We start from the raw sequence: 14510 nt of genomic DNA on the forward strand, positions 1-14510 counted from the left end.
TTTGATTTATTTCGGCTTGCTTCCTTTTTTAGTCCCCCGTTAGGTTATAAACTTGTCAAGAGACAAGAACTGGTACCACTAATTACTGGTTCAAAAACTCTTCTTGTGTAAGGGACACCTGGCTGATTCAGTGGTAGAGCATAAGACTCAGTCTTAGGATCCTGAGTTCAAGCCCCACATTGGGCATGGAGCCTGCTTAAACACACACACACACACACACACACACACACACACACACACACCACTCTCTCTGTCTCTCTCTTCCTCTATAGAATTTTGGGCTTTTTGGACTGCTTTGATTTTTACCAAAGCATTATAAAAGTGCTTTGATTTTTACCAAAGCATTATAAAACCCACATGTTAGATTTTTAGAGAGCATGCTATCCTCATTTTTCCAATGAGGTAGTTGAAACAAAGGTAGCTACATTTCTCCAAGGTTACATGGTACAGCTAAGCCAAAAGGAAATGCCTAGAGTCTGGACTCATGATTTCTTTTTCTTTCTGTTTGATAGTTGTCTACATAGTATTGTGAGTCCTAAAGATGCTAGATAATGTCTCACTTTAATGAGCTAAGAAAACATTTGTGAATGATACCGCAAATACTTTTGAAAAGCTATTGATTTTGGTCTATTAGAAAGGAGGATAGAAAAGGTTTTAAAGACCTGGATATATTGCATACAATAAAGAGGAAAGGAAACTTACATTTCATTTCAGCCTGTGAACTCCTCGAGGACAGGAACAGTCTCATTCATCTTTGTATCTCCAGGGCTTAGCTTGGAAGCTGCCTGCCTGGGTATCTGTCATTATACAGGAGCTTCTCAACAAAAATTTGTTCAACGAGTTCCCCAGATGCTTCAGGCATCTGTCTGATGATTATATTATTAAAATGTATCATTTCCATGAAACTAATAGGGGGTTAAATGAAAGCTAATGATAATAGCTTCCCGCTTAACTAGTTAACTGATGGCTCGAGGTTCATCTTGAAATCACTGAATCTCTCATGGATATTTTCATTCATAATCCCATGTGCTTTCATCAGGTGAACACTCCAACAAAAACCTACGGAATGGGGAAAGGTCGCGCGGCAGACCTGAAGTATATCGAGGCTTGTGCCAGACGCATTGTGCAAAACTCACACGGGTACAAAATTGTGACGGAGAAAAGCACAGTTCCAGTGCGAGCAGCAGAAAGTATTCGTCGAATATTTGATGCAAACACAAAACCCAACTTGAATTTACAGGTATAAACAAAGGCAGCCCTAGAACCTGATTCTCACATAAATATTGATGCCTTATAGTCGCTCCCGGTTAATTCTAAGTTTGAAACTTGGCTTTGCGTTGGGATTCTAGGTGCTGTCCAACCCTGAGTTCTTAGCGGAAGGAACGGCCATCAAGGACCTGAAGAACCCGGACAGAGTGCTGATTGGAGGGGATGAAACCCCTGAGGGCCAGAAGGCCGTGCAGGCACTGTGTGCTGTGTACGAGCACTGGGTTCCTAGAGAAAAGATCCTCACCACTAATACTTGGTCTTCAGAACTTTCCAAACTGGTTGGTACACAGCGTTCAACCCTCCATGAAATACAAAGCTAAGGACTAATTTCTCTTAAGCCTAATAAGCCACATAGGTACTTTCTTGTCCATTGTGAAATAATTTTCACAAGGGAAATAAAATATCACAGTATAAAATGTTCTAGAAAATTCTAAATTTCTTTTAAGGTGTTATTTATTTATTTGACACAGAGAGATTTCACAAGTAGGCAGAGAGGCAGGCAGAAAGAGAGGGGGAAGCAGGCTCCATGCTGAGCAGGGAGCCCGATGTGGGGCTCCATTTGAGGACCCTGAGACCATGACCTGAGTGGAAGACAGAGGCTTAGCTCATTGAGCCACCCAGGTACCCCAAATTCTAACTTTTTAATAAAATGTAACATAAGATGGAGAGTACACTAAAAATAGTAGTTTTTAATGGGGCTCCTGGGTGCCTCAGTTGGTTGAGTGTCTGATTCTTGATTTCGGCTCAGGTCATGATCTCAGGTCATGGGATCCAGCTCTCAGTCAGGTTCTGTGCTCAATGGGGAGTCGGCTTGAGATTCTCTCTCTCCTGTTCTCTCTGCCTCCCCTACCCCTGCGCTGGCTTGCTCCCTTTCTCTTTCTCTCTCTCTCAAATAAATCTTTAAAAAGAAAATAGTTTTTAAAATCACTCTTTCTATTTTTAATCCCAATCTTAATCCTCTTTCTTCTCTAATTTAAAATATTTCCCTTGGGATGCCTGGATGGTTTGGTCAGTTAAGGTCACGATCTCAGGGTCCTGGGATGAAGTCCGTTGTCCAGCTCCCTGCTCAGTGGAGAGCCTGCATCTCCCTGCTTGCGCTCGCTCTTTCTCTCTCTGACAAATAAATAAATAATCTTTAAAAAACAAAAACAAATTTTCCTTTACCAGCACATCCATAGCCTCCTCAAATTGAGCCCATTAGTAACTTCTCTATCTCCCTCAGTAATTATATCGACTCGATGAAATATAATCCTGACATAGAAAATTGCTATTTTAACTCATCGTACTTTTCCTTTCTTTTTTTCCCCCAAAGGCAGCAAATGCTTTTCTTGCCCAGAGGATCAGCAGCATTAACTCCATTAGCGCCCTCTGTGAAGCCACAGGGGCTGATGTAGAAGAAGTGGCAACAGCCATTGGAATGGACCAGAGAATTGGAAATAAGTTTCTGAAAGCCAGTGTTGGTAAATTGAAATGTTTCTATACGTAAAGGAGGTTCCTGTGGCTAGGTCTCTAACTTTAAGGACATCTTTGCATAATTTAATGCACTTAGAGTAATGATTACATGACATGTGTAGCCTTCAACCTGTCAAGAACTTGCCAAGTGAAGCGATAATTAAACTTACGTTATTTTAATAATCACTGATTGATTAGTAAGATAAGCATAGTTTGCCATTTTAGGGGGATTAATTAATATTTAGTTAGAACATTTAGGAAGAGTAAATTGGGGAGACCTATGAGTTAGGAAATAACTCAATACCTTACTAAAGCAAACAGGAAGAAAATTCCCTGTCATTTGCTTTGCCTACTAATATATACATTCAGAAATGTGGCCTTGGTGAAAGACAGTTGGTCCTCATTATTTGCCAGGTCTGTACGTATGAATTATCCTACTTGCTGAAACTTATTTGTAAGCCCTAAATCAATGCTTATAGTGCTTTCGTGGTCATTTGTAGACATGGAGAGCAGCAAAAAAATTGAGTCACCAACACAGACCTTCCCAGCTGAAATTATGTCATGCAGTGCACTTATTTTCTGGTTTCAGCTCCCATTCTGTAAACAAATGCTCTTTTTGTGATCTACTTCGTGCCACATTTTTTACATTTTTTGTGCTTTTTGGTGGTGATTTCATTTTTTTAAATGGCCCCCAGGCATATTGCGTGCCACGCACTAATGCTAGCTAGTGTTCTGAAATGCCAGGAGCCTGTGATGTGTGCCCCTCAGACAAAATACCTGAGGTCAGAAAAACAAATACCATGTGATTTCACTCATGCTTTATTCAGGCATGAGTTCGAGTACATCAACAAGATATATTTAAATGAGGTGTCTTTATACACACAAAAATAAAAACAGGGATGCCTGGCTGGCTCAATTGGTAGAACATACAGTTCTTATCCTCTGGGTCATGAGTTTGAGCCTCATATTGGGGGTAGAGATTATTTTAAAAAATAAAAAAGCAACACAAAACGATTATGTATCAACAAAACTAAAATACAACCTACTGAATGGGAGAAGATTTTGCTAATGACATATTCGATAAATAGTATCTAAAATATATAAAGAGGGGCACCTGAGCGGTTCAGTGGGTTAAGCCTCTGCCTTTAGCTCAGTCATGATTTCAGGGTCCTGAGATCAAGACCCTCATCAGGCTCTCTGCTCAGTGGGGAGCCTACTTCCCCTTCTCTTTCTGTGCCTGCCTCTCTGCCTACTTGTGATCTCTCTTTCTCTGTCAAATAAATAAATAAAATCTTTTTAAAAAGTAAATAAATAAAAAATATAAAGTACTTATATAACTCAACATGCAAAAAACTAATAATCCAATAAAAAATGGTTAGAGGGCACCTGCCTGGCTCAGTTCATAGAACATGCGACTCTTGATCTCAGGGTCATGAGTTCAAGTTGCATTCTGGGCATAGAACTTTAAAAAAGGGTGCGGGTAGAAGACATGAACAAACATTTCTCCGAAGAAGACATACAGATGGCCAACAGACACATGAAAACATCACTCAACATCAGGGAAATACAAATCAAAACCACAATGAGATATCACCTCCTAACTGTCAGAATGATTAAAACCAACAACACAGGAAACCACAAGGTTGGTGAGGATGTGGAGAAAAAGGAGTTCTCATGCTCTGTTGGTGGGAATACAAACTGGTGCAGCCACTCTGGGAAACAGTATGGAGGCTCCTCAAAAATTAAAAATAGAAACACCATATGGTCCAGTAACTCCGCTACTGGGTATTTACCCAGAGAATACAAAAACTCTGACTGGAAAAGATACGTGCACCCTTATGTTTACTTTTATGAACATGATTTACAATAGGCAAGATAAGGAGGCAACCCAAGTGTCCAATGACAGGTGAATGGGTAAGGAAGACGGGGTGTATATACACAATGGGCTATTACTCAGCCATAAAAAAGAATGAAACGATTCTATTTGCACCAACAGGAAGGGATCTAGAGAGAATAATGCTAGAGAAATAAGTCAGTCAGAAAAACAAATACCATGTGATTTCACTCATATATGGAATTTAAGAAACAAAACAAGCAAAGGAGAAAAGAGACAAACCAACAAACATAACGATAGTGTAGCCAGAGGGGATGGGGGGGATGGGGGAAACAGGTGATGGGGATTAAAGACTTAACCATAGCTATTTTATTACATATTGTCTGACTGCTTTTGAGCTGCAAAGGCAGAATTATATAGTTGTGCTCACGAAGGCTAAAATATTTACAGTTTGTCCCATAAAAGTTTACCAGCCCTGTGCTAAAGTAAGAGATGTGGGGCAGTGATACTAGATGAATGAGAAATAAAATAGAAAATGTAGCCATATAAAACATTAACTAGAAGATTATCTGGAAATTGTTTATAGAGTTTATTAGTTGCTTGAAGATTTCACGCAATCTCCAAATCCACTAAATTTCTGACATCTGAATTTTATTATTAAAAATTCTAGGGGCACCTGTGTGACTCTTGGTTAAGTGTCTTAGCCTTGATTTCCACTCAGGTCGTGATCTCAGGTTTATGAGATCCGCAGTAGGCATGGAACCTGCTTAAGATTCTCTCTCTCCCTCCCCCTCTGACTCTCCCATCCTTCCCCTCTCTCTAAAAAAGGAAAAGAGGGGCTCCTGGGTGGCTCAGTTATCAAGTGTCTGCCTTCAGCTCAGGTCATGATCCTAGGGTCCTGGGATCGAGCCCTGCATCAGGCTCCATGCTCAGCGGGAAGCCTGCTCCTCTCTCTCCCACTTCCCCTGCTTGTGTTCCCTCTCTCACTGTGTCTCTGTCAAATGAATTAAAAAAAAAAAAAAAAGAAAGAAAGAAAGAAAAAGAAAAAAAAAATCCTGTCATAGGGCCATCTGGCTGCCAGTCAGTAGTGCATGTGACTCTTGATCTTGGAGTTGTAAGTTCGAGACCCATGTGGGGTATGGAGTTTACTTAGAAAAAAAATTCTAGCATAGTCCCTCAAATTTATGACAGATTTGTCACATAATTCAGTTATGGTTCATAAATGAAAATATTGCCACTTCTTTCTTCAGGTTTTGGTGGAAGCTGCTTTCAGAAAGATGTTCTGAATTTGGTTTATCTCTGCGAGGCTCTGAATTTGCCTGAAGTAGCACGTTATTGGCAGCAGGTATTAATCTTTATAGCCAACAACTTTTGATTAACTTCTAATTAAAACATGTCACCCTTTGTCTGTAAAATGTTTTTGATAGGATTTATTTACTCCAGGAACTCATGTCTCATTCTTTTCATTTATGTTAGTTTTATTTATTAGTCTTCTGTGTTTTTGATTTGTCTTTTTTGCTAATGAACTCTGATGGAAATTTCTGGTAAACCATGTTACTATTAGTTTTATGACAAGTTTGCTCCCAGAGGAAAGCAAGAACTCTTATTCTTTTTGTGGGGAAAGGGGTAGAGGGAGAAGAGGCCTCAGCATGGAGCCCGACATGGGGCTTGACCTCATGACCCTGAGATCATGACCTAACTCAATATCCAGAGTCAGATGCTTTTTTTTTTTTAAGATTGATTTTATTTATTTATTTATTTATTTATTTATTTTGACACAGACACAGCGAGAAAGGGAACACAAGCAGGGGGAGTGGGAGAGAGAGAAGCAGGCTTCACGCACAGCAGGGAGCCCTATGTGAGGCCTGATCCCAGGACCCTGGAATCTTACCTGAGCTGAAGGCAGACGCTTAACTATCGAACTATCAAGCCACCCAGGTGCCCCTTCACATCTCTCTCTCTCTCTCTCTTTTTTCTTTTTTAAAATTTGTCACTGGTGGGTGATGGGGAGCAACAGGAAAACTATTATTCTTAATTATAATTCCTTTTGGGCACCTCGGTGGCACTGTCAGTTAAGCATACAACTCTTGGTTTGGAATCGAGTCCCACCTCGGGCTCCACGTTCAACATGGAGTCCGCTTGAGATTCTCTCTCCTCCGTTTCCCCCTGCCCCACACTCTAGCTCACTCTCTCTCTAAAATAGAAAAGTAAATCTTGTAAGAAATTATAACTCTTCTGGGACACCTGGGTGGCTCAGTCAGTTGGGCAGCTACCTTTGGCTCAGGTCATGATCCCAGGGTCCTGGGATCAAACCTCACACGGGCTCCCTGCTAGCAGGGTGTCTGCTTCTCCTTCTGCCTCTGCTTCTCCCCTGCCTGTGTGCTCTCTCTCACTCACTCTTTCTCTCAAATAAATAAATAAAATCTTTAGAAATAAATAAAAGAATATTTTTTAAAGTAAAAAATTATAACTATTTTCGATCTTAAAGACAGAAAATCAAAATAAAGAAAGAACCTGTATCGTAATGCTTTCTAGTGGTTTGTGTGTGTTGATACCTGTTTTGTCCTTTTGAGATTCACAGAGCTGAAATTAGAGATCCTTCCCAAATTGAAAATAGAGTTCATATTAATTGAGTGCTGTCTCTGAACGAGGCATTCTTTTTTTAGGTACTTTGCACGTAGTATTTCGTTTAGTCCTCGTCACTAGTATTATCCCCAAATTATAGGTGAGGAAACTGAGTCTTAGAGATTTTAAATAATTTGTCCAAGACACCAGCCAGTATATATATCTTCCCCAAAAGTTTTTCTGCAAGTTTATGGTTTTTTAGATTTCAGCAGTGGGTGAGAATATAAGAAAATCTACTTTTAAAGAAAAATATATAATGTAACAGTTTCACTCAATCCAGTGAGATGACTTTATCTTCCTGTCCATCATGGCAAAAATACAGATAAATGCTTGATTTGGGGGGTCTCATTTCCCAAGCTCTCAAATTTCGAGGCAGCCCCTAAAAATCAGAGCCTTAAAAAAGTAAAAACCAACCCCTTTGCTTATATTCCTCTGGTCATGAATATGAAGATTGTTTATAAACTCTTAGGCGAGTAAAGGATTAGGTGCCCAGAGACTTTTACACTTATAATAATATCGCTTTAAAAACTTTGCCAAGGGAGAGGGGCACCTGGGTGGCTCAGTTGGTTAAGCTTCTGACTCTTGATTTCAGCTCAGGTCATGATCTCAAGGTCATGAGATCCCCCTGGGCCTGCTTAAGATTCTCTCTCTCCCTCTCTTCCCCTCCCCCTCCCTGCACACACTCCCTCTCTCTCAACAAAACAACAAGTTTGCCAAGGGTTAGTGGTATTTTGACTCATCTAGAGGGCAGGTGTAACTCTGTGCAGTTCAACTGTTCTCTGTCCACTTTCTACTCACTGGTGAGGGGTGACGGGTAAGCATAGGGGGGGATGTTTTGGGGTTTGGTTGGTTACAGCTTTGCTCTTACAGGGTTTGGAAAAGTTGGCTAAGGAGAACACTTGTTTTCTATGTGGATTTTTAGGCTGTTCTTGCAGCTAGATCCCTAATGGGGTTGAAACTTAACTGTGTGCCCCATCTTTATATCTATTCTATCCCAGATGGGTGCATGGAAAGTTAAGCCAAATGAAAATTTTTATGATGGCTTTAAGTGGTGGGGTGCTAATTCTTTTTTTTTTTTTTTTATCAATAGATACTGAAGAGGTTGATTAATCTTTGCCCCCTGTTACTATTCATACAATAGTACTGTAAACTGTGAGCAGTGTATGGCATAGGCCACTCCTCTTTTAACCACACTCATTATACAGGCAACATTGCATAACTGTACGTGTAATTTCAGGTTATAGATATGAATGACTACCAGAGAAGGAGGTTTGCTTCCCGGATTATAGACAGTTTGTTTAATACCGTAACTGATAAGAAGATAGCTATTTTGGGATTTGCATTCAAAAAGGACACCGGTGATACGAGGTACCAGTTCTTTAAAATATTTCAACCCCTTTGAGATTTTGATTTTTAGTGGTGGATGTGTGTATGTGAAATATATGCATATATATTGAGTATGAAGAATAAAAATAAAGTGAACATCTTTATCCTCACAAGAGATAGAATCTTTCCTCTGTAAGCTTCTAGATTATTAGAATATATGCCATTTCTAAGCTTAGAAACACTGATTTTTTTTTCCTTCAGAGAATCTTCTAGTATATATATCAGCAAATATTTGATGGATGAAGGTGCACACCTCCATATATATGATCCCAAAGTACCAAGGGAACAAATAGTTGTGGATCTTTCTCACCCAGGAGTTTCCCAGGATGACCAAGGTAAGGCTTTGAGTCTCATGAGTCACTTTGAGTATGGGCCCCAAAACCTGTTTGTTTTCTAGAAACCTTTGGTTGTTCTGTCGTTGTGTGCATGTGTGTTTTAATGAAATACTGCGTTTAAAAAATGTTTTCATTCCAGTATAGTTAACCTACAGTATTACATTATTTTCAGTATTATTACAGTATTTGTTTCTGGTTTATAATTTACTGATTCAGCAATTCTGTACATTACTCAGTGCTCATCAAGGTAAGTATTCTCTTTAAACCTCATCACCTACTCACCCATCCCCCACCCGCCTCCCCTCTCATAACCTTAGTTTGTTCTCTATAGTTAAGAGTCTGTTTCTTGGGGCGCCTGGGTGGCTCAGTGGGTTAAGCCTCTGCTTTCCGCACAGCTCATGATCTCAGCCTCCTGGAATCAAACCCCCGCACCTCGCTCTCTGCTCGGCAGGGAGCCTGCTTCCCCCTCTCTCTCTGCCTGCCTCTCTGCCTACTTGTGATCTCTGCCTGTCTCTGCCAAGTAAATAAATAAAATCTTTTTAAAAATAAGGTCTATTTTTTGGTTTGTCTCCCTTTCTCTCTTGTTTTCCTTTGTTTGTTTGTGTTGTTTCTTAAATTCCACATGAGTGAAATCACATGGTACTTGTCTTTCTCTGACTTGTTTCACTTGGCATAATACACTCTAGCTCCATCCATGTCATTGCAAATGGCAAGATTTCATTCTTTTTTTATGGCTGAATAATATTCTGTCATGTGTATGTGCGTGTGTGTGTGTGTTAGAGAGACATCTTCTTTATCCATTCATCTATTGTTAAACATTTGTGTTGCTTCCGTGGTTATTCCATTTTTATCGTTGGTATGATAAATTAAACTCTTAGACATTGTTCCATCAACTTTGATTTGACATGATTAACAGTGGGTTAGTCTAATGGGTTTTCCAACATATTCTGAAAAGCCCCCGAGGTTCCGAGGAGATACTGCTAGGGCAAGAATCAGGTGCTCCAGGCACCCATCATTGCTCTCATTCTCATTTCAACCAGAAATGAGTGACCAAAGAGGGTCATTCCACTTCTGTCAGACCCTCAATCTGCCTGCAATCCTAGTATTAAAGTGCATAATTATAAATAACCCCTTTCTTATTATCAGTTTCTTATGGCTCTTGTTGTTATAGTGTCCCGGCTTGTGACCATTTCCAAGGACCCATACGAAGCATGTGATGGCGCCCATGCTGTGGTTATTTGCACAGAGTGGGACATGTTTAAGGTGAGGTGACAAAAGTCATATTAACAAAAATTTTAGAAGGATTCTGGTATCATTTGGGGTTGAGTATGTGTTCATGTATATGTTCTAATTTTTTTTTTTTTTTTGCTTCTGTCTTTATAGGAACTGGATTATGAGCGTATTCATAAGAAAATGCTGAAGCCAGCCTTTATCTTTGATGGGCGGCGTGTCTTGGACGGGCTCCACAATGAGCTACAAACCATTGGCTTCCAGGTCATTATGATCCCAGATGGGTCTGGTTTTGTTTGCTTGGTCATTTGCTTTTTAATGTGTTTGAGTTTTAGAATTTTAATATTTTCTACTTTAGCAATAACATAACTTGGGGCAACATGTTAGTTCTCTGGGAAATCTCTATGTGATTTCTGTAATTACTTTATTCCCTCCTTGATTTGTGATCTAAAGATCATTTAGTATTTGTCTACCTTGCCTTACCTCATATTAAGATCAAGTAAGAGGGGCACCTGGGTGGCTCAGTGGGTTAAGCCTCTGCCTTCGGCTTGGGTCATGATCTCAGGGTCCTGGGATCGAGCCCTGCATCGGGCTTCTTGCTTAGTGGGGAGCCTGCTTTTCCCCCTCCCACTCCCTCTGCCTGTGTTTCCTCTCTTGCTGTGTCTCTCTCTGTCAAATAAATAAAATCTTTTTTTAAAAAAGAAAACCTTAAAAAAAATTTAATTATTTTAGAAAAAAAGTTAATTTTTTTCTTCCCAGAGTCACTCAGGCTGCTCTGTCAAACTGTCTGCAACACATTGACCCCCTCAGAGGCCAGGTCTCTTATTCCTATATGAATGTTTTGAAAACTGCAAAATGGGGACACCTGGGTGGCTCAGTTGGTTAAGTGTCTGCCTTCAGCTCAGGTCATGATCCTGGGGTCCTGGGATCAAGACCAACATCAGGCTTCTTGCTTAGCAGGGAGCTTGCCTCTCCCTCTCCCTCTGCCTGCCGCTCCCCCTGATTGTGCTCTCTATCTGACAAATAAATTAATAAAATCTTAAAAAAAAAAAAAAAGGCAAAACAAAACTGCAAGGTGCAGTATATCGTCACATGTTGTACGGGATCCTGAACCATCTGAGTGTTCAACACTGTCCCAGCACCTCAGAGGTCTGAGTGAAAAGTATGGGAGCTTCCATGGGACTGGCGCTTTTTAATTAATTCCAAGTTTGTCAATTAATTATGGAATGTTTAGAGAGCCGACAGTAACCCGAACAATACATTCTATGTTGCATCAATTTCATTTTTCCCTGGGAGCCCCAAGAGTATTAATAAGAAGGAGGTACTTTCCATCTCCTCAGACAGCGTGTATGTGGGGGCGGGAGGCTTGAGGGGAGGTTGCGAAGGATGAAGAAATACGCCAGGAGAGGGCAGTCAGCAGAATCCTTGAGCAGAGCAGGGCCGGGCAGGGCGCGGAGCTTGCTGTGCACATCTCAGTGCCGGCTGCCTCGGAGACATACCGATTGGGCCTTATCTGCTGCTTAGAAGATCTGATCTGGTTCTCATGACCTGTCACTGACTTGTTGAAGATCCTTCCTACTTAGAATTCATTGCTCATTTCTCATTCATGAGGGATTCACTTGCAACCAGAAGCAGATGACATCCTTGTCTGTTAACACTCCACCAGAGACCCTGGGGATTTTTCTGTCCGCCCCTCCTTAGTGAGTAACAACATGACTGCTTTTTCCAGTCATGACTTAAACTGAAGCAATGTTATTTTTTAAAGATGACTTCCAAGGCACAGACACATTTTCTCTTCTACTTTTATGACTCGTCTAAGGGAGAAGAGATATAAAGATAGATAAATAGATTTAATGTGAGTTTGAGTTCTTATAAAAGTTAATTTCTTGTAGTAGGGATTTATTTATTTATTTATTTATTTTTATTTTTAAAGATTTTATTTATTTATTTGACAGAGAACGACACAGCAAGAGACGGAACATAAAGTGGGAGAGGGAGAAGCAGGCTCCCCGCTGAGCAGGGAGCCCCAAACGGGGTTTATTCCCAGGACCCTGGGGTCATGACCTGAGCCGAAGGCAGATGCTTAACAACTGAGCCACTCAGGCACCCCTGTAGTTAGGGATTTAAAAAAATAGGAAAAATATTAGGAATGGAATCACTAAATAAAGGGCATATATAAGTCATTGAGACAATTGATGAATACAATGCAGAAGCCCTTTGAGTCAGAATTAAATACTAATTTTTAACTCAAAGGCACTTATGAAAATTGTATAGTATATTTTTGCTGGAGAGAGGAGCTAAAATTATGGTCATTGAAGAAGCAGTGCCTTTAAAAATAAGATGAATGATTTTGGATATGTGAGGAACAGTTTAAAATGTAATATGCAAAATAAAAATAGACTACCATTTATTTATTAAAGGCTGACTTGTCTGTCAGACACAGTGCTGAGCACTTTATCTGCTTTAATCCATACCACAGCCTTTTGAAATGAGTGGTTGTAACACCGTTTATAAATGAGGAAGGAAGACCTAGAGAACCTGGGTGGACGCAATTATCAGTCAGGAATCCAGCTGGGGCCTTTCAGACTCAGAAGCCTGAATTCCTGAAATCTATGCTGTGACCGCTTATGCTAATTCCTTAGAATAAGGGAAGCAGACATGAGAAGAGAGTTTGAGAAAGAATGTGATTCCCCTGGAACCTGGTCTGTGAGTTGCTTTCATTCACGTGCTGAGACACTGGTGGCACGTGAGTCTGTCCTCTGTGTGAGGGCGTCTGGTGTCAGGAGTGGCAGTTATAAGAGTCTCCAGACATGGCTAGGAAGAGGAGAGTGTGTAGACTGATTCTAGAAACATAAAAAACGTGGAAGGAACCAAAGATCTTTTGTAGCAACCCAGACAACTTGAGACCCTCTTTTGCTTTTATTTATTTTTAAAGATTGATTGATTGATTGATTTGAGAGAGAGAGAGAGAGACAGTGAAAGAGGGAACACAAGCTGGAGGAGTGGGAGAGGGAGAAGCAGGCTTCTTGCCGAGCAGGGAGCCCTACGCGGGGCTTGATCCCAGAACCCTGGGACCATGACCCGAGCCGAAGGCAGACACCCAACACCTGAGCCACCCAGGCGCCTCCCTCTTTTGCTTTTAAAAGGAAAAAAGAAAAAATAAATAAATAAATAAATAAAATAAAAGGAAAAAAGAATACTCGAGATTTTCTTTCTAAAGTCTTTTTTTCTCCTCTAGATTGAAACAATTGGAAAAAAAGTGTCTTCAAAGAGAATTCCATATGCTCCTTCTGGGGAAATTCCAAAGTTCAGTCTTCAGGATCCACCGAACAAGAAACCCAGAGTGTAAACATTGCCATTTTTATTTATAATTTTTTTGGTACTTTAGGATAGCAGATATCTACCTGATATTAAATGGTAAACGAACAAAGTGTTTTTAAGGAAATAAGCTATTTTTTTAATAATCAAATTTATATTAGCTGTATGAGAATTAGCGTATCTGGTATTATGAATCTAGAATATTTTTTACATATTTTTATAATGTTGTTACTTAAGTGATTGGATGAGTGGTAAATAATCATGTCGGTTTTAATGGTGTCGATTTTTGTAAAATAAAAATTAAACTTGAAACACTTTTTACTTTGCAAAATGTCCATAGGCAGCACTTTTAATATCACATTATAAGGGAAAAGGCACTCTTCGGTTTTTCTGATCATTGGTTTATTTACTTGTCATTAAATATGTATTTTAAATCATGAGATTGCTGTCCTAAATATTGGGCTCAACCTGCTACTCTTTCAAAAAGTGTCCTGGAGACTTAGAGATTTCCAGCTTAACTGGGTAAGGCATTTGCCAAGCCGTTTCCTGTCTCTCTGAACTTGGAAGGAGGATGCAGCGGGCAGCATGGGGCCTTGTGTGCTTTTCTTTTTTTTCTTTTTTTCCTTTGGATGTGCTCGAAATATTTTCCCTCTGCTTCCATGTTACTAGTGACACTACAAGTTTGGTTTGGGTAATGTTCCTTTGCTCCTTTTGTTTTAAGGAGCTGTGTTGTTTTTTTTTTACCCCCAGAAGATCATCACTGCTCAATTCCAATCAATTCGAATAAGACTAAAAGGCAATTTTCTTTTTAACATGAAGAGAATATCAGTATTGGTCTAGTTTAGTCTTTTTTTTTTTTTTTTTTTTTTTTAAAGATTTTATTTATTTATTTGACAGACAGAGATCACAAGTAGGCAGAGAGGCAGGCAGAGAGAGAGAGAGAGAGAGGGAAGCAGGCTTCCTGCGGAGCAGGGAGCCCGATGCGGGGCTCGATCCCAGGACCCTGAGATCATGACCCGAGCCGAAGGCAGCAGCCCAAACCACTGAGCCACCCAGGCGCC

At 40.1% G+C, this 14510-nt stretch overlaps 1 protein-coding gene across 3 annotated transcripts in view; it reads left to right on the top strand.

Moving 5' to 3' along the window:
• UGDH (UDP-glucose 6-dehydrogenase) overlaps nucleotides 1-14307 on the top strand; it is a 32903-nt gene extending 18596 nt beyond the window's left edge. For all 3 annotated transcript variants that reach the window (XM_059163259.1, XM_059163268.1, XM_059163251.1), the window contains 9 exons: nucleotides 1040-1240; nucleotides 1350-1547; nucleotides 2582-2729; nucleotides 5806-5900; nucleotides 8418-8548; nucleotides 8768-8901; nucleotides 10073-10164; nucleotides 10285-10395; nucleotides 13370-14307. In XM_059163259.1, the coding sequence (XP_059019242.1) occupies nucleotides 1040-1240; nucleotides 1350-1547; nucleotides 2582-2729; nucleotides 5806-5900; nucleotides 8418-8548; nucleotides 8768-8901; nucleotides 10073-10164; nucleotides 10285-10395; nucleotides 13370-13480 (1221 nt within the window). In that variant the 3' untranslated portion in view covers nucleotides 13481-14307. The remainder of the gene's footprint in view (nucleotides 1-1039; nucleotides 1241-1349; nucleotides 1548-2581; nucleotides 2730-5805; nucleotides 5901-8417; nucleotides 8549-8767; nucleotides 8902-10072; nucleotides 10165-10284; nucleotides 10396-13369) is intronic.
• The last annotated feature ends 203 nt before the right edge of the window (nucleotides 14308-14510 follow it).

Source organism: Mustela lutreola, chromosome 1 (genome assembly GCF_030435805.1).
Source record: "Mustela lutreola isolate mMusLut2 chromosome 1, mMusLut2.pri, whole genome shotgun sequence".
In the NCBI taxonomy this organism is placed as follows: Eukaryota; Metazoa; Chordata; class Mammalia; order Carnivora; family Mustelidae; genus Mustela; species Mustela lutreola.